The following is a 20624-nucleotide window of genomic DNA, read 5'->3' on the forward strand; positions in this document are numbered from 1 at the left end:
TCAAGCATGCATGAAGCCATAGACGATAGAACTGAAATAGACGCGAGTTGAAGAATAATTTATACATCATGGAATAGACGACTTCCACAATATAATTATTCCTCAATAGTGTACGTATACATGCAGTTCTTGGTCTATGATGAAGCCTAGAATTATTAAGACATTAGACAACACAGTTAGTAAAAATGCGTACCTTTTCCAACTCTATGCTGTGATCAGTTTGTGTATCGCTACCATCGAGCTGCAAAAACGTATATGTGTAAATAAAAATAAATTGCATCGCAAATCAGGCGGTTTACTAATGAGACCATACAATGTCTGTACGATCACATCGTAAAAAGACCAAAAGGAGTATCTGTTGCATTTAGCATGTTCACCATATTTCCATATGAAATAGGGAAAAAGGTGAAAATATTTAGGCAAAATAACCAATAAGTACGCTAAAATATTACGAACATTCCTCAACATTTGGTCTATTTACGCAATGATCTGGTCATTATGTAAGTAAAGAATAAAGCAAATTAAAAATAAGAAGCAAAATAGCAGATGTCGATGAATACACAAAACAAACAGCGTGGCGGCAGGTCGGACGAGGCTGTTAAGGTAAAGCGAAAATAAATAAATAATCGACTGTTGTTAAAGCGAAGGACAAACATGGACAAACTACATACTACAATTAAAACATTCTGTTTACAAAACTTAATGATACTCAAGATAGTTACGAAGACTATTCATATGTGAGTTCTGTGATACGCACGTCATAAAACAATATTACCTAAGTACATATATATTACCTATATGATGGTAAGTATTAATGATAACCAATTAAGACATAATCGTTAGTGGCACATGTGATGATGTGATGGTGTATTGAGATTGCGCTCCGATGCTGCCTTTACCAAATTAATTCTTAATAGGCATTTTTTGTTCATGGGAGTAGGTATAGTACGGCTCTTCTGGGGTGAACTTTTCGCTTCAAACGTTAATCTTTCAAACAAAGGCCATTGTCTCTATTATCGCAAAGCCGCTAGCTCTCCCGAGTTAGCACGTGCCAGTACAACATTCATATTGAAAAACAACCGGTATCGTCATAGTATTAAGGTTCAAATTTAATGTCACTGATATTCTAGATATTACGTTTTGGTAGTGTAGGACAATAGACCGCCCCGAAGCGATACGGCACTGAACAGCCTGTAGCAGAAAAGGGCATGTGATGTGTTTAATTACCTCGTCGTCGCTCATCTGCGAGAGCTCGTGAGCTAGTGAGTTGGCGACGAGGGGGCCGCTGACGCCATCCAGCAGACTGCGGCCCTCTTCCACGCCGCGCGTCAGGATCTGCGCCTGCAGCTCCTCCTGCGCTTCTGATAAAGCTAGAAGGGAAAACACAATTATATTGCATCTTTGACAAAAAAAAATCTGACAACGTGGACAGCAGTGTAGAGTTTGTTCGGAATGAGAAGAGTCGCGGAATGTATTGTGCTGTGCCCCATACATTCCACGACTCTTCTCTTTCCGCACACACTCGTGATGTTATATTTTATGTTATGGACCATGTGATTAATCGGGCATTTTTCATAGTGCCCGGGCATTATGAAAAATGACCAAAATAAGATGGCAGTTTGATAAATACTACCTATTCAAATAATTACGAGTAAATTGCCCGGGCACTTTACATAATGCCTATCACATATTGGGCAATTTCATAATTACTATTCAAATAAATACAGCCGTATTTTACACTGAACAGAGTTGAGTTACAAGCGAGTTGAGTTATAGCCGCGTTTGATGTTTTAAAGAAGTTTACAAGAATGGTGCCTAAGGTTTAGGTTTTATTGTCATGCAGCACAACAGCAGTAGGTAGGTACAAATATGATATTTAGGTATAAACTCTTTTGGAAATTCTCTTCCCTTGCCTTCCCGTGGTGTTAACTGCGCCGTGGAAGCTGTGGTGTAACTTACATTTATTCTGCGTCCTCAGTAGCGTCAGTTCCTGTCTGAGCTCGTCTAATCTCGGGTCCGGCGGCGGCGGCGGTGTCTCCTTCATCTTCTGCAGCTCCAGTTTCGCCGACGCCAACAAATTGGTCGCGGCGGCGGCGGCCTCCCTCTCCTTGCGTTCGTTCTCTCGCGCTACGTTCAGTTGGGCGACTAGTTCGCCAACTTGTTCTTGGGCCTCGCGGTGCGCGCGTTGCGCCGCGTCGGCGTTTGCGCGTAACGTTTCTGCTACGCCTCGGAGTCTTCCAACCTGATGAGAATATTTTTTTAGTAGCATAAATGATAATGATAGCAGCATAGGGAGTTTTACAAAATCGTTTCGTAAATGGTACTCTACTATAGCTCATTCTAAGTATTTTCCTTTAATGAAACTTTTCATGCAACGATGAGCTAACTTGATGTCTACCTCATATTCATTAATTTATTTTGTATACTGCTTTTATTGTATAAATGAGCCTATTATCCGTAGTATTATAGGCTTAAACTCTGTTAAACCATGACAATAATAGGTAGGTACTTAAACCGCAAAAAGACGTCAATATAATATATTATATAGGTAGGTAACAATAATGGCTTTATCCTGTAACAATAAATGGAACATTGGCTACATATTTCAGTCGAATAGGCAGGTTGTTTTCCTCGACATGATATAATTTAATTCTAAAATATAAAATTATAAATTAACTGGTCAATAAATAAGATAGTTTACAATGTCCTATTAATGGTTCATAATCAAACTCTAGAGTGAGATGCTCCATATCACTCAACTCAACATCGCTTCTTCGCTATAATGAGATGCTTACCTCTTGCTTGAGATCGGAGGCCTACTCTGTCTCAGCCGCAACTAGGCTGTCGCTGAACGCAGCGAGTTACGCAAACGGCAAAAGCGAGCTGCGCGTCCCTATCTTGTTCGACACGTGATATCACTCAACATCTCTTCGCTATAATGAGATGCTTACGTCTTACTTGAGATCGGAGGCCTCTGTCTCAGCCGCAGCTTTTAGCCTGTCGCTGAACACAGGCAGCTGCGCGTTCCTGTCTCGCTCGACACGCGACATCACTCAACATCGCTTCGCTATAATAATGAGATGCTTACCTCTTGCTTGAGATCGGAGGCCTCTGTCTCAGCCGCAGCAAGCCTGTCGCTGAACGCAGCGAGCTGCGCGTCTCTGTCTCGCTCGACACGTGATATCGCCTCCCGACATCGTTTCTGTTCCTCCGCTATACGCTCTTCGCATCGGCTTTCGATCTGGAAATATAGAAAAAAAAAATAAGATAAGGCTTTAGGAAGACTGTAAACGAAGTATGAAATAGTACTTAGCGGATGACATAACGCTCAAAAGGATCTGCCATCCTGCATTTATTCCAGATAGAGGTACTTATATCTCTACAGTTCACGTAACAGTCTAATTGCTGGTTTACAGGGACTTATCTTTTTGTTAATTATTAATAGTACCATTAATAGCTATTAATGGTAACCGTTGGCGGTTACTTTAAGACATAGGGTAGATACTCTCTAGTAAGTCTAGGTAGACTAGCATGCAGTAATTTGCGTCGGTGCCTTGCGTAAAATAATTTAGGTTTTAGTAGGTTATCTATGACACTAATGTATCTAGAAATTAGCCTTAGGTATTTGGCCGTGTATGTACAGCGTTTGACAAATAGCTTGCCGCTTCACATTACTTGGCAGGAAATTAAGCTACATTAGGACTTGTAATTGGCTTTAATGTCTAGAATCAAGTATGTAGTGCTTGCCGTTGCATCACAAATTCTGTACAAGGTACCTCCACTACGGTACCGATTTATGTACACTTATACTAAATGGTTTTTCTACTCCAGCACTTAAATGTGTCAATTAAATGACTGACAGTGATATCTAAAGCAATGTCATTTGAATGATTTGTCTATAGGCTCATAAGATGACTGCTAGCAGTCATCTTATGAGTATAATACAACTGCTTTATTTTTTTTAAAGATACAAGTTCCGATCATCTTGATTGAAAGAGGTATGTTTTCATTTACAATAATAACTCTTTTTTTTTTTAAATAATAACTCAATTTTTTTTAAATAATAACTCTTTTTTTTAATAATAACTCTTTTTTTTTAATATATTTTTTTTTTTTTTTGCTGCAGCTGTCATAGAAAAAGTAATGTATGCAACAGCTCATAATTGGTTCTTAAAATTCTCGGGTCTTTTTTTACAAAACTCGACTACGTCTCGTTTTGTAACTTCGACCCTTGAATTTTAAGAACCCTTATTATATCACTGTTGCATAAACTACTATTTTAGGTAGTTGATGTAACTAATTGAGATAGCTACGTGCCTACAGTTATTTTAAAATACCAAGTTAGAGTTAAATGCAATGGAGCGACAGTGCAAGGACAATAAATAAAGTCGTGATTCTAGTTCCAGTCATTGGGTCGTTGGGCAACCGCACTGAAAATAGCCAGTTTCAATTGGTTCAATTGCCAAAGATAGTTCTAATTTAACATAATTAAAAACAATACACGATCCATTCAGTGTTTGAACAGTTTGAAAAGACAAAACAAATACTTTCAGCTCTATAGCCGGTGATTAAAGTCTACAAAGAATGAACTGCCCTTTTTGTTTTATTAGTGAAACCATTAGGTTACATAGTTCCTTATGTTCGCTCACACACAGTACACACACACACATTTAAAACTTATCTATTTTCCTAAATTATATGCTCTTTATCTACACCTACTCAACTGAAGAATAACAAAACATAAATTGAGTCGTTAAATTTCGTTGTTACGCAGTTTCATGAGACCAACTTGGAATATACTCGTACCTGTATGTACCTAGGTACCAGAACGACTAATAAAGTATGAAACAGGTTCGACAGTATCGACAGGTTTTGGATGTAAGACCGACAGACCGATTTAATACTTACAAGTAGCGCTCGTCTGTGCTGTGCTCTATAGTGACGTTGCTGTAACAGTTGCACTCACCTCTCGTATCTGTTCGTCGAGCATGTATACCCGCGCCTGCAGCACTGCGTTGTCGGCCTTCGCCCGCGCGTAGCGCTCACATGTGTATAGTGACGTTGCTGTAACAGTTACACTCACCTCTCGTATCTGTTCGTCGAGCATGTATACCCGCGCCTGCAGCACTGCGTTGTCGGCCTTCGCCCGCGCGTAGCGCTCACCTGTGTATAGTGACGTTGCTGTAACAGTTACACTCACCTCTCGTATCTGTTCGTCGAGCATGTATACCCGCGCCTGCAGCACTGCGTTGTCGGCCTTCGCCCGCGCGTAGCGCTCACCTGTGTATAGTGACGTTGCTGTAACAGTTACACTCACCTCTCGTATCTGTTCGTCGAGCATGTATACCCGCGCCTGCAGCACTGCGTTGTCGGCCTTCGCCCGCGCGTAGCGCTCACCTGTGTATAGTGACGTTGCTGTAACAGTTACACTCACCTCTCGTATCTGTTCGTCGAGCATGTATACCCGCGCCTGCAGCACTGCGTTGTCGGCCTTCGTCCGCGCGTAGCGCTCACCTGTGTATAGTGACGTTGCTGTAACAGTTACACTCACCTCTCGTATCTGTTCGTCGAGCATGTGTACCCGCGCCTGTAGCACTGCGTTGTCGGCTTTTGCCCGCGCGTAGCGCTCGTCCGCCGTGCTCTGCGTGTCTGCCAGTGACGTCACTTGTTGCTGTAGCAGTTGCACCTGTATCCAAAAAAAATTGTGATAAGTTTAAATGTTAAAAGAATTCCCAAATTCAATATTTATAGGTAAGTACATTACATATGTTAGGACTTAAATAGGATTCAAGAAAGTAAATGAATAGGGAATTACGTTTAAGGTTGATCAACTACTTCAATGCTAATTCAATGTTATTTCCGAGTTATATATCCATCTGCTTGTATATAATTGCATCCGCACCTAAATGAAACGATACAATACAAAGAAAGCAAACCAGCGCACAGGCGCATCTCGTCTTTGCATCCGGTTTCCTTTTAGCTTTAGTTGCCGACATCTGGCAAGATAAAGACGGCTAAGGGCCACTTGCACCAATCACTAACCTGGGGTTAACCGGTTAAACCTGGAGTTACCTTGGTAACCAGTACCATTTGACACTGGGTCAACGGTTTTACCGGTTAATCCCGGGTTAGTGGGATGGTGCAAGTGGCGTTAAGAAAAACACTCAGACTTATTTTAAGTGTAGAAAACATGTTCAATACTTAAGAATGAATTTTATCTGTTAGTATCCTTGAATAGTTATCAATAGGTAAGCTAATGTCAACGTTTTACACCGAAAAAGTAGGGCAGTCATTTGAATACCTGCCTACTAAGACGTTAAGTTGTATCGCACTTGTGATAAACATTGATAACAATGCAAAATTTTAGTTTGGTTGCAGCCTTGTTTATATCTTACACCTATAGGAGACATATTTTCAATTGTACCTACCTACTTACTACATTTACAATTTTGTTTGCTAGGTATATAAGTGTTTCTATCTAAACTCAAAAGTGGGGCCACAATGCTTTTCAGTTTCTACGATAATTTTACATGTATTATAAAACAAGAAGAGAGCATGTTGCGCTCCCGACAGACCACTTTTACTTTCCCTAACCATCGAACCATTTCATTATAGATATCGCCGATCTAACATCTAGACAGAAACGTGATTGTTTCTGACAACACCTAATCTGGAGGCACGGTAGTGCCCCCGCCAAGATGAGCAAAGCGAAGCGCAAGGGCACTACCTACCTATTCTCGAAGCGCTTCGTCGTTTTTTGATCTGATTTACATGATTAGATTTGTGGGATTCAGTTTATTTTCGGCTGTCCTTGAGTTGGATGACGCGGTGCTAATTTCGTTGAGGATGTTTCGCTATAGTCTACTGTGGCGAATGATTTGCTTATGTACCTACCTACAATTAAAATGTAAGTTTTACTACCCACTAAATCAATCAATCCATAAAACCTTGAGGATTTTAGGAAATTAAACGTTTTTAGGAACTTAAGACATTATGTCAGTATTATCACGGATATTATGGACAATTGGACATATATTCTTACGAAGGTACAACAACATATTTTGCAATTATTATAACCGTGACTGAATAGGTACTTAATGTTGTGTTTCCGAGTAAAGGACGTTAATGTTAGAAATTGGCCTTATCGATTTCGACAACTGATATTGTGCATGGTGGTGCACAAGTTAAGACATATAATATAAACTAATTATAAAGTATCAAACAAGTTCAATGCCCATCGCCAGCAACAAAGCCAATATTCGAAGAAATAATTTAAACTAACAATAGCTATCTGGAAGTTCAGTCTAGATACCTAATGCTGGTGCACTATTAGCATTGTTTATGCACCATTTAATGCCTCCTCTTGCCCCTAGCTATTTGTTTCATTCCATTGGAGTAGCACTTCTAGTTCTTTAAATTACGATCGTTGCGATAATATCTCTGTCGGAAACCTGAGGTCTGCTAAGTTGAATCCGGAGGTATGTTATGTACTCGTAGGTACAAGCTAGAAAATACTGCAGCGTCTGCCTGTAATTATTAATCGAATTGTTTAAAAACATTCTCAGCGTATTCCCTTCCCTATTAAAATTATAGCTAGCATCATAGCCACCGCATAGCTGTTACGCATATTAAAGTGAGTAATGCTCGCCGGGCGTCATCGTCTAGGCTAATTCAAATATAAGACGAATAAAACAATGACGCGTGAGAGACTCACTCTTTAGGCCGTATTCATAAATTAAATTATAATTATTGGTTTGTAATAAATCTTGTTCCTCTCGCACGGATACTTATATCCGTACTTATACGAGTGCGAGTCATGGAGTTCGTTCTTAGATTAATATCTTTAAAATCTGCAAGTCAATTCTGCCTTACAATCGTTTTCATTGAGCTTACACAAATAAAATACATACGACTAGTTTAAAAAACCTCATTCACAAGACCCGAGAAATTTTAATGGCTCTACTAAGCTACTCTACTAGTACTAAGCCTACTATAAAAACTATAAATGAGTAAACGGCCGCTGAAAATAAAGATGAAAAAATATAGCAAAACTTGAATGCACGCCAATAAATGATTCACTTTCAAGAAGAACAACGTCTGTTATAAATTAGCGTACAAATAATTACCTAAATTAAATATAACTTCAGCTATTTCTACAGATAATATCTGAAAGATTAGTGGTAAACTTTTCAAGCGCAAGTACCACAAAAGGTTTACTCATAAAAGGTTTTTTCTTATGTAATGAGGGGGCTACCGCGAAATCCGACATTCGATAATTGTCTTTCTCTATCTCTAGATATACTTATCTCTTGAGGCTTATTCTGGTTGTGATTTGTGATTAGATCTGGATTTGTTATGGATATATGTACCTATAATATGCACAATGCGCAACCTCTCTCTTAAAATTTTCAGGTAATTCTTTAAGTACCTGTAATATATTATACGCTTAGCTCTTTTACTAGCTGTACAACTCTTTTTCTTTTTCTCTTGCCCTACACTACCTACATCGCAGTACTGTACTTTCCCGAGTACGTGCGTAACCATTGATTGTCCAGGGCCTGAATTTCCTACTAGGTACAATGTGTCACAAATACCAAGAAAACGTAACTTGAATAAAACTAAGTACCTACCTACTTACCTACATATGGTTACTTTTGTAACTGTAGAAAAGCTGTAGAGGCTTCTTTTAGGCGTTGCAGACATTGCAGTTGCATGGTTTTCTTTTTTTATATAGGTACATAATTCAATATGAATGGAATGTTTAGTTGTCATCGTTAATTTCGGATTAAGTATTCGATTAATTCTAGTATTTGGCGTATGAATCTGGAATAATTTTCGCAATATTTTTCGTGATTGATCGAATCTGGGGCACGGAAGTGCCCCCGCCAAGTCGAGCATAAACTTTACTCCTACTTGGTTACTATTTTGCAGATGGTGTTACAACAGATAAAATAGCATCAGCTTATTAAATGCGGTCATCTGATTAACGTATAAAAACCGGAGAATTAAGAAGTCCCAGTTATTGTGGCAAAGACTCGTTCGCCGAGTGCTCTAACCCCATAATAATTGCAGATCGGCAAAAAATCTAATTCAGAAGCTTGAATTCACTTTCTCGCCGAGTTACACGCGTCTCGTAAGTGGATGATTGCTCTTAGTTTTTTAGCTATTGGTAGTAATAGCAGTTATCTAGGCTTATAGGCTATTAGGTATTTATTTAACAATACTTTAGATGAGGCATTTATAGATTAGAAATTATTTAGTTGGGTTACATTGCATTTTATTTAGATTGTTATAAATCTACACAAATAAATGAGTAAAGGTATTAAATTAGTTAGGCAAAATCAACGAAAATTAGTATCAATCGTTCAGGGTGTTGATTAGTGGTTACATTTATTAATTTATGCAAATGATGTTCTACAAAGTAACGTGTAAGTATAACGATGCAAAAAAACGGGGAAAGTTTTCCATAGGAATTAGAAAACAAATTGACATAATTGTCTGTATGTTTTATAATTATATCCGATTGCCATATTAATTATATTGGCATATAATTATTAAGCCGATTGGTAATATAAATCGCAATAAAGTCCATTGAGTCATATTATTTATTTAGATTTATGAAAAAGTGCAGTACTTAAAAGTTATCGAAGTTTTTTATCAATAGATAACATTATTGCTTTTAATGATTAAAGAGATTAATAAAATCGATCGGAAATGAGACTTATGTTATATCATCTAATCCAAATAAGTATAAATTTAGAGGCAGGTTATATATTCGTAACCTTTTGTACAGTCAGCAGCAATAGTTGCTAAGCGGGCGAGGTGTTCAAAATGATCTTGACGCGACTTTATTGTTAAGAGAATAAGAGCGCGTCAAGGTAATTTTGAACACTTCGCCCGCTTAGCTACTTCTGCTGCTGACTGTATGCTACACTGTAAAATTTTCAAACCTTGAATTTAAAGTTGATATGCTTAGATATGTTGAATGTAGGATGATGTAGGGCTAAAGACCCCCTTTGTAAAGAAGATGCCCTTTGTAAGACCTTATGTAACACATGATTATAAATGCAATAAATGAATTATGAATTATGAAAAGTTAACAAGTTTGGTACAACAGTCGCTGTCAGATTAATATATCGGAGCCGCCAAGGTGTTCAAAATATCTGAACAAAGACTCTATTACACATATGACGTTGAAATGTATGTTCAGATATTTTTGAGCACCTTAGCTGCTTCCATCTGAGGACGACTGTACTTCACTAAAGCGGCTATTACCTAGTACCTAATAATATTCGGTACTTGGAATGTCGTTGCCGTTAACACTATATTATCAATTCCTACTCCTAGCTCTAATGATAATTCTGATCGTTTACCGATCAATTTGCTTCAGGTAAACCAGTGAAGTGAGGACTCGAGAACCCAGGCGGTCTTCATATTGGATGCGGATCCGCACACCGCTCCGGTGTGCGAGCGGGACATTGCTATATTTGCTATACACGTGTATAATAAGGCTGTCTCACTCACGCTGGAGCGGCATGTATCATCAGTGTGATAATGATAACCGCGTAAGTACCAAGCGTAACCGAGTAAGATTAGAAAGAGAAACATTTATAGGGAATTTTCATACTGTTTCTCTTGTCACGAACAAAATAAACTTGGCGTGTCTTTTACCAAATGAGACATTATCACACTTATTTCGAGTAAGCAATGTGAACATCTAAAGTTATGCATTCGAGTAGGCTGGTGCATGCAAATATTTCTGGGAGCAATTAAATTTGCATGCCATTAAATCAAATCAAGCACGAACATTTTAAATTACGTGCGAGACGGTGTCCACGCATTCGTATTATCACCGTTTCGAAACTAAAGAGTAATAAATATGTAGTATGGTGCATTCATTCACAAGTTTTTAAAATAAAAACCGACCACTACCGTAGAATCTAATAATTTAAATTTGACTTTTGCAGGTAACGTCTTTCCTTCCGTATGTACCTTTCTGCCTCAAACATCGTTATCATTTTCGTTACTTTTATTTCCTGTTTTTTAAGCCAATCTATCTCTTCTATCTATCAGAATCCTCACTTAACCTTTCATATCGTATCCAGCATTTCTAATAGATGGGTACTTATAGGTATTTAAGTTAAACCACTATAAATATTAATATAGTATCTTACCTACATAAATTATACTCGTCTGTACGGTCTGATGACATCCGGAAAACACAACATTCATAATTTTATATCTTTCTTGTAACTAACAGAGTCTAGAAAAGGTATAGGCTATAGATATACTAGTTGGAATGCTGTAATTCCTTATTTAGAAGACTTTCCATTCATTTTCTTCAAGTTCAAAGACCGTTTAATATCGATTTCGCTTGTACTGCATTTACTTAGTTGCACTTCCTTTAAACATCTATTAACCTGCAATAAATAACCTGAATTCAATTATGTTTCATGGATATAAAAGTATTAGTGTGGCTTGTATAGGTATTAAAGTGTTAAACCCATTTATTGAAGCCAGTTTATAATGCTGTAAATAAAATTCTGCAAGTACACGAACACGACGTAAACACTTGAGTGGTTTTATATAATGTTGTTTATTGATCATAGTCACGCGGCGAAGCTAAATTTGATAAGAAGAAAGTTTATCACTTTCTGGAAATAGTGCAATCGACATCTGTAGCTACCTAACTCAAATTTCAAGAGTATAATTTTAATATAGTCACAGGCGTCTAGTATTACTTATCAAAGTTGTATTAAGTATTTCAGGCTTAGATTCAGACCAACATATTTCTTATACTTCGTAGATTTGAAAGATGATTCTTGTGTTAGTTTCAAAGTTTAACAACTAATTTCTACCTGGTAGTAATTAACTACTTTATTATTCATTAAGTGAACAATAGACCCATTTTGCCGTGCACATAGGTTAGATAAAGGCATTACATCCACGTTACAGCACCTGATACAAGATCAAAGCATCTTACAGCTTTCACAGCAACATTATGCAACTGGCACATGCTTCCAACCGTTTTATATCCAAACAAATTGTCCACGGGAAAATAGATTACCTACATACAAAGAAATGGATTAAGTACATACACAAAGTAATTGATTACAGTGTGCAATTGGGTAACTCTTAATAACTGTAGGCTTTGATAAATGGTATCAAAGACGGGTTTAGACGCATATGCTATAACAGTGATGGCGCGGGGCAATGTATAATAAAACATGGGTGAAAGTGAAATTGATAAGTCGAATGAATCTCTCTTATAATAGTCATATTCGATATTGCTCGAATATAAAAAATCGATAGCCGTTGAAATACGAGTGTGAATGAAAAAGCGAGGAATTTATAGTCATGCATATATGGCTATTGATGCGAGATGAACTTGTATGAAAATTCCTGCAGTATTTTTTCTACTGTTTTTGACGCACGTTGCAATTAGTAATGATTATGAGTTAACTTAACGTTTTTTCCGTTTAATTAATAAATAATCGATTTACTGGCCGTGAGCCTAAACACGTTTCTATAGGTATGTCATATTAGTCATCTGCTAAAGCTTAATGTTAATTTTTTATTTAAAAACATACACAATCGTATGGGTTCTTATTTTAAATCATTTTGCATATGTTAGCATGTTACGTCGACGTCGTCGACAAACCAAATCGCAGAAAACCATCTTCAAATTGATTGTCGCTCAATTAACGAGCTCTTTCTTAAAGGTCAACTAAGATAACCTTACTAATTGATAATTCTCCAGTTAGTATGTGAGTGTGCATAGTCAAAGCAACCATTGTATACATACAGTATATAATGATACATCACCTCAATACCACGATATCATCACGTAAACATTGAACTAGAAGCAGTCATTATCACATACTCGTTTGACGAGATTACTGAACCAACACACAGTCTGACCTTTTGACACTCAAGGAATTAAATATCATAAGAAATAATTATTCGACCCAAACCCAAGGTTTAGAAATAAAGAGTATGAAACTACAAGTCATTCATTCACTATGATATGAATGAAAAATTTATGTAGTCACAAAATGTCAGGATATTCCTAGATAACTTAATGTGACTGTAGTTATAGTATTTGGATACTTGCATTGAAATTCAGAAGAATGTTAAAGTAAGATTTTTTGCAGAAGAATAATCCACCATTTGTGTTTAGAATGTGAAAAACATTAATATAAAGACCAAAAAATAATTTTACAGTTACGTACCTACAGTTGGAAACGACGAGACTTAAGAAAAAAAAAACAGAACTGTAACTGGAAATTACGTCTTAAACTAATTATCAAGACCAAAACAAAACAGTAAGTAGACAGACGAAAATTGCACGGTAGTTAAGTAAAAGATTGCATCGTTATAGCAATCAATGAATATCAGTGTGAGGGCGCGTGACTTCCTAGAGAAACATTTTCTTGGTTCAGACTTGTCTTACAACTTTCCAGCTTTTGTAAACAGCGTCGTTTACCTGTACCGATGGATTGTGAGCGACTGTTTAGATACCCAATGAAGTGCCTAAGTGCCCTTGCTAAGTACAGTCAAAAGTATTCTAGGGAGTTACGAGTTTGTGACAACCCTGGAGTTTCTAGCCGGTGAGGTTAGAAACTTTGAATCATTTATGAATTACATGGGAATTGGTATTGTTAAACTAACAAAAACGCGTGTACCTATATGAGTAGGATAAGGCAGTTAGATCGCTGGATCACTGCATTATGTGAAGTCATCATATTTAATTAGTTTATTTTCTTTTACAAATGCTTGAATTTGATATTTATTTGTGGAGTTTTGAAATGACGATCCATTAAAAGTAACTTAGTAGAAAACTACCTATATAATAGTCTAATTCTTGCATACCTCCTAAATATAATAGTAGTTTATGCAACAGTGATATAATAAGGGTTCTTAAAATTCAAGGGTCGAAGTTACAAAACTCGACTACGTCTCGTTTTGTAACTTCGACCCTTGAATTTTAAGAACCAATTATGAGCTGTTGCATACATTACTTTTTCTATGACAGCTGCAGCAAAAAAAAAAAAAAGTTATTATTAAAAAAAAGTTATTATTAAAAAAAAGGAGTTATTATTAAAAAAAAAGAGTTATTATTTAAAAAAAAAGTTATTATTTAAAAAAAATTGAGTTATTATTAAAAAAAAAAAAAGAGTTATTATTGTAAATGAAAACATACCTCTTTCAATCAAGATGATCGGAACTTGTATCTTTAAAAAAAATAAAGCAGTTGTATTATACTCATAAGATGACTGCTAGCAGTCATCTTATGAGCCTATAGACAAAGCATTCAAATGACATTGCTTTAGATATCACTGTCAGTCATTTAATTGACACATTTAAGTGCTGGAGTAGAAAAATTTAATTATGTATTACACGTTTTCATACTAGAAAAAATTAAATTATTTATTTCAGTTTATTACACGTTTTATTGGATCCGGTCACTTACGGCCACATTACAGTTTAACAGTGATTTTAAGGGTATACCGCAGGGTAATGCTATAGCCCAACTTACAGATGCGAAAACCCAAGACAGACCGTCCAGGCACCTTAAAACGAGGAGAGCTAACACCAAATAATGGAAAGTGGCAAGTAAGAAGAGGAAGAAAGAGTTGGAGATGGGCCATGAAGCTAGCCAGTATTTTTTAAGATTAGCAATATCAGAAGAGATGTTAAAGTGTCAGTGGTCAAAAACAAATCTGCAAGTTGGTGATAATTACGTAATTTTGGTAGTTATTAAAAGTTACAATAGAAATCCTTTTATGAATTCAAAATGGAAATGGTTAACTCTAATTACAGTCCCGATGTTATAATTAAATTCTAATGAGTTACAGAACTTCAATTTGGATGAATTACGGTTAAATCTTTTTGCAATGAACTTCTTACTAATGCATTAAGGATATGAATAGTAATCGCTCAACCAGTTGTTTTTACAATTGCATGTCTCCGTTTGCACGTGCTTTAAAAACAGACTAAAGTTCTAATTATATCATTCCATGAAATGTGTTCCATACGGGTCACCGAACATTGTAAATTCCCATATGTCTCACTTCAATAAGCATACGCTATTAGGTCGCTTTGCGGTATTATCCATGTTTAATTTTGAACTCTGCGACCATATTAATAAGGTACTTATAGGTAATTAGGTACATACGTATGTGACATTTGTCACGCTTACGATTTACATTTGCTTGTCATTCGCTCCAATAATAAGTGCTAACGGTCAGTTTCAGTCCGTACGGTGGCTAATTAAATAATGGTCATGTTGAATACAATGGTGCGCGAGGGATCGATCAAATATAGTCGCGAAACAAACGGCATTTTAATCCAATACAAATAAAGGAAATAAAGCTTGCAGTGCAAAAGTGAATAACAGACGACCTTATTGCTTAAAGGACGATCACTTTCCGGCAAAGATTAATGACGGTGGTGCAAAAACAAAGATTCCAGTTTATATATTTTACTACAATTTGCGCAATTGTAGTCGATAAATGTGATTGTTATATTAGGTACTTAATTTATTTTATTAAGTACTACATTATAAAGTACCTAATACAACAATCCTGATAGTACCTAAGTAGGTACTTAATATTTAAATTTCATCTAGAAAACCAAACCTGGCAAGTAATTAATCTGTCTATAGTAATAAAAAATATTTTGAAGTAGGTACTGGTGTTCCACAATATTCTAGCATTAAAACATGAACAAGGATCTCGTGTAAAGGAGCAGGAAACCAATACATAAATACTAATGGGGGAAGTGAGAAGGATAGAAGTGCAACGTTGCGGTAACCTAATTACTGCAGTGACGCGTGTGCTGGCCCTGGCACGGTTCGCGAATACCAGAAACGAATGCATTGGTAATGTGTAGGCATTGAGTTGAATTCATGCTTTTCAGATGTATTTTCACTTTGTTGAATGAAAACTTCTTCGTGTTTTGGTAGGTCCGCGATTCCCTGGCATGATTCGCGAAGAATTAAAGAAATTGATTGTTCGAGAATTTAGCTGACTTTACCCCACCTTTTGTACTTTATGTATCTTCACCTCGCAATTTATTACTTGGCTACATAATTTAAGGTTTGCTCGCGTTACAGGGTCCACCCGCATTTAGGTACGTGGTAAATTCTGGCTTCCGAGAGCATTGCGTCAAGTTATTCAAGACAGCCTAAACAAATTTTACAGGTATTACAAAAGTAAAATGGAAATCAATTGTAATCAATCGGATGTTTAGTTACGCCGACAGATCCGTAGCGTCGTGAAATAACTATGAAATTGGCTTTGCTTTAGTCATTGCAGATATCTCAATCATTACTGAGGACCCAGACCACTTAGTTTTGCAGCTCCTGTAATTTGTCTCCATCGGCTTCGATCTTCCGTAGCCCTCACCGCTTGACGGAGTTTGTCTGATGTGGCCTTTTTAACTAGGTCAGACCATCTAGTTGGTGGTTGGCCTTGAGGTCTTTCGCCTTTTGGAAGGCAAGCCTATTGGATTTTGTTGACGTGTAAGGGCTTCTTAAAAAATGATGCAGTGATACAGAAGGATGGTAACCCTAAGTTTAAACCATGTTTAAACGGCATAAAAAGCATTGATTCTACAGGTCCATTTTATATTTACTCTTTAGGCCTCAGGGCATTAAATAGGGATCCGAATACGATAGCGTCATATAATGTAATTACTTCCTACGGGTGGTCAAAGAGGGGCTTAGCGATTTTAATTGGAAACTGGCGTTTAGCCCCAAGGGGATCTTTAGTTAATAAATCAGGTTCAAATAGATTGTAAATTCCTAGATATTCGACGAACACGTAAGCTTTCACTGCACACGTAAGAGCAAGTAACCGCGTTGTGTATTTCTAAACAATTGTTAGGAATAAATTAAATTATACTATTGTTCCAGCGCCAATCCAAGCTCGGAAACAAACGCTCGTAATGTCAGAAACAGCGTGTTTTTGAGATAAAGCTTTATCTGATGAAGTTGTAGAGATTTATATGACACTCACTAATGAGTATTTTAAAATTAGGATTGCCTATATTACACAAGTCTCTTAAGTCAATTTGAAATTGGACAAGAAACTGACGTTACAGATAAAGATCTTCAATCACGAAGTAACAGAAGATATACATAGATAGTGTTCAAGTGGGAGCCTTTGTAAATATGGATTTGAGGGGAGTTTGGTCGATGAAATACCGAGTTATGTGAAATAAGTATAGTAGGATCGCGTGACAGCCTCGAATAGAACCACCAGAATAAAATCGTATATGCATCAGGGAACAATAGGCTTTATAACCATGGTGTAAGAGTGACGAAAGTTACCAGGTTAAGTTGGTATACAAATTCGCCGGCGACGGTACGGCCAGGTCCGCGGACGCGCCTGATCGACCGAGTAAAAAACACTTGATTTGGATCGAGTTCCGTTGCCGGTTACGCACCGGCTGGTATTGTAGTGGCTGTTGTACTAACAGCAATAATAGCTGTCCATTGATCGACCTTGTCTCGGTGCGGTAAGGTTTACGAATGGTTAACTGTGTCGACGATGGTACTTCGTAATGTAGAGCATTGTGGACGAATTCCAATCAGCTATGAATGGGAATTTTGCGAGCGTCTGGCAACGCCCAGTTTTTAGAGGCGGTAGACATTTTGTCACCAAGATATAAGTAGGTATACTTTTCACGTTGATACTGGGTTAGTGGTAAGTAACAACAGTAATAAACTGAGAAGAGAAAACGAGAGGTAAGTACGTAGGTACGAAGCCTTAAGGTCAATGAGGTTGACCTATAGGTCGACGCGCTTTAGTCTAGGTAACATTATCTGGCGGTCTAGCATGAGTTGTGTTCTCGCGCGCGACTCCATACATCTTGCGCGACTTCAAGTATGGAATCGCGCGCGAGAACGCAACTCATGCTAGACCGTCTGGTAGGTGCAGCGCGTAGGTGAGGTTAGGTATTGTCTTTGCTTGCATTGGTCTTTTTATCGAACCAACCTTCGATAGGTGTCTAAACAATGAACTATTACATAAATGTTTAAGACACTAAATACGTGGGATACACTAACATTTGCTCAGTAGTAAGTAAATATCCGAAGGAGACGATGATTTAATGCAAAATTCCAACGCATAACTACACGCACCTAAATAAACGCGTTTGAACAGACGTGTGCACTTCTACAAGTAGGTACATAAATACATTGGTAGCTTGTAGAGTTTATTAAATCTAATGAATTAGGTCAAAAGTTCACTTTTGGTCACCAGCTCCTAAAAATTATAACACTTAAAAAACATTTAATTAGGAAACGAATTAGGAAAATTACGAATCTCACTTGATCAGACAGATTGTCGCACCACTGATGTGCTGCAGTCTTCTTTCCTCCATTCAATCCATTCGTCAGATGCGGCGACAGCGGAGAGCCAGTGAACAGGTCCTCTGTCACACTGGAGTCAGAGAATATCCGGCTGCGGGTCTCGGGCGGTGGACCCTGAGGCCCCACGAAGTCAAACTGCCCATCCCACATGTCATATTCAAGCTCCAAGCTTTCTTCCACTTCCACGGGCTCCATCGCGCCGCCAGAGCGGTTGAACAATCCCGATTTAAACATCAACACTGCACTACCCTCCGGAGCGTGTGCGCAAATTAGTTTTTCATCTACCCACACACTTGTCTATGATATACCTACGTTACGTTTAAATTTTAAAGATTAACTTAATGGCACACTAGACTTAAAGCGGTATTGATGGACACCAATGACCACGTAATGTATGACTATTATTAAATTTGCACTGCATACACGTAACACACTGTCACATACCTCACATAAGAGGCTTTATAAAATCCCATGCACATAGTCACTTGACCGGTATCCGTTTACTTCAAAACAATGTCTGAGTCTGAACTCCCTAATTGTTATCATAAAGTAAAATTAAGATTATATCGCGTAAGACAAAACGCCGCCGATTTAAATTTTTCAACAGTTGCGTTGACATCGTATTGTCTATGGTCGTCAAAAAGCTAAATATCCAGTTGGAATGTTACGATTTTAATTTCGAAATTAGAACAGTTTGGACGATGTAGCGTGACGCGTGAGTCGGGCGGAGAATCGCGATCGGCACTAACTGGCGGCGCGCCCCTCCCGCTGTGACTACGACACTATCAGCGTTCGGTCGCTATACAACACGACATACAAATACAAATAAAGTTTATTCGGTCTGTGCGCGCATATGCACCAATGTCTGATATGCAGATGCATTAACCCCTAGCTCCCCCAGCCCGCTGGGTGCATCTCGTAATTTTACGGGCGAGGGCCCACCATTATTGCGTTGGTCGACAAATGGGGGACCTTGCAGACACTTTGGAGATTTTATTTGCATTGTAAAATGTCCGTAATAAAGCACCCTGACAAATGAAATCCAACGAAGGGTAAATTACTTTTAAGTACGTACTTTTATTAGGAACAATGAAAACAAAAAGGTGCGTTGAAATTTTGTGGTTACCTACCAAACTTCCTAAACAAGCGAAATCAAAATGATATTTATACATATAGCCAATTAGCAATCCAATCTTTGTAGCATTATTTTTTACCCATTGCGTGGTTTAAGTTATGAATAGACTTTTAATAAAATACCTAGGTATTACAACACGAGTTCAGGAAACCGAGAGTTTACCTAATTTTCATCATACATCAAGTTTCTCCGTGTTGCATTAAGCATTCTTAAATAACGTTTGCATCTTTAGCTTAATTACGTAAAGAGATGCTGCCCATATGGCCTCTTGTAAACAACCAGACGTTCACCTTATCTTGAATGAGGACCGAAATAGAATCAACCAAGTTTTTTAGGTACTATTAGGTATGGTGTATACATTTTCACTATATTTTAACGAAATAAGAAACACAAGACAATTAAAATACATACATCTATGTATTTTGAGATCAACTGTGCACTCATTGCATTGTACACTGCGAATATGCGATTAAAATTTGATTTTAAAAATAATAATATGATACGAATGACCAATGGGTTCGTAGCGTACCCTACGAAATGCCCACTTAAAAAGTATTGCACTCAGCCTTCAGCGCTTGCTACCGTCAAATATTATTCAAATTTACGTAATACATAACAAAATCATAAGATTGAATAATTTTAGGGTTTAGACTCACTTGTTTTAAGTCACTCGCGCGACATGTTTCGGAGAGCCTAGGTCTCCTTTCTCAAGCACTAACAGTTCAACGGTTTAAATTCGAAAATCATAAAAGTTGGTTATGGAACTTGGACTGCATTCCGATTACCTAAATCTAATTCCAATTCAACATTCATTATATAGCATAATGAATGTTGAATTGGAATTAGATTTAGCTTCACTAGGATAAAAATCAATACAATTTTAACTTAATACCAATACGACTTTTCATTATTGAATAGCCTTCCTGAAAAACGTATTGTCGTAAGAACCAAATAGGTGTTACAGTGTTATACAACTCGCAGACAAACAATTGCGAGCGAACGAAACAATGCGATCTCATACATTTTAATACTGTTTTTGTAAGTCTAAGTGTAAGGCCTGAGTGGACGCTCGAGTTGGGCGTGCAGCGGGGCGGGGCGTGCGGCGTGCAT

General features: G+C 37.5%; 1 protein-coding gene across 4 annotated transcripts in view; it reads right to left on the reverse strand.

Annotated features, from left to right (window-relative positions):
* The window catches only part of LOC134651953 (rab11 family-interacting protein 4), a 120062-nt gene that overhangs the window by 1019 nt on the left and 98419 nt on the right, over positions 1-20624 (reverse strand). For 2 of the 4 annotated variants that reach the window (XM_063507086.1, XM_063507085.1), the window contains 5 exons: positions 5552-5686; positions 3089-3241; positions 1960-2242; positions 1228-1370; positions 194-241 (listed from right to left, as the gene is read on the reverse strand). In XM_063507086.1, coding sequence (XP_063363156.1) covers positions 194-241; positions 1228-1370; positions 1960-2242; positions 3089-3241; positions 5552-5686 — 762 coding nt within the window. Of the gene's footprint in view, positions 1-193; positions 242-1227; positions 1371-1959; positions 2243-3088; positions 3242-5551; positions 5687-18337; positions 19132-20624 lie in introns of those variants that run through there. The other 2 variants (XM_063507089.1, XM_063507088.1) reach the window with 2 other exon arrangements.

The sequence above is a fragment of the Cydia amplana genome, chromosome 11, assembly GCF_948474715.1.
Source record: "Cydia amplana chromosome 11, ilCydAmpl1.1, whole genome shotgun sequence".
Taxonomy (NCBI): Eukaryota; Metazoa; Arthropoda; class Insecta; order Lepidoptera; family Tortricidae; genus Cydia; species Cydia amplana.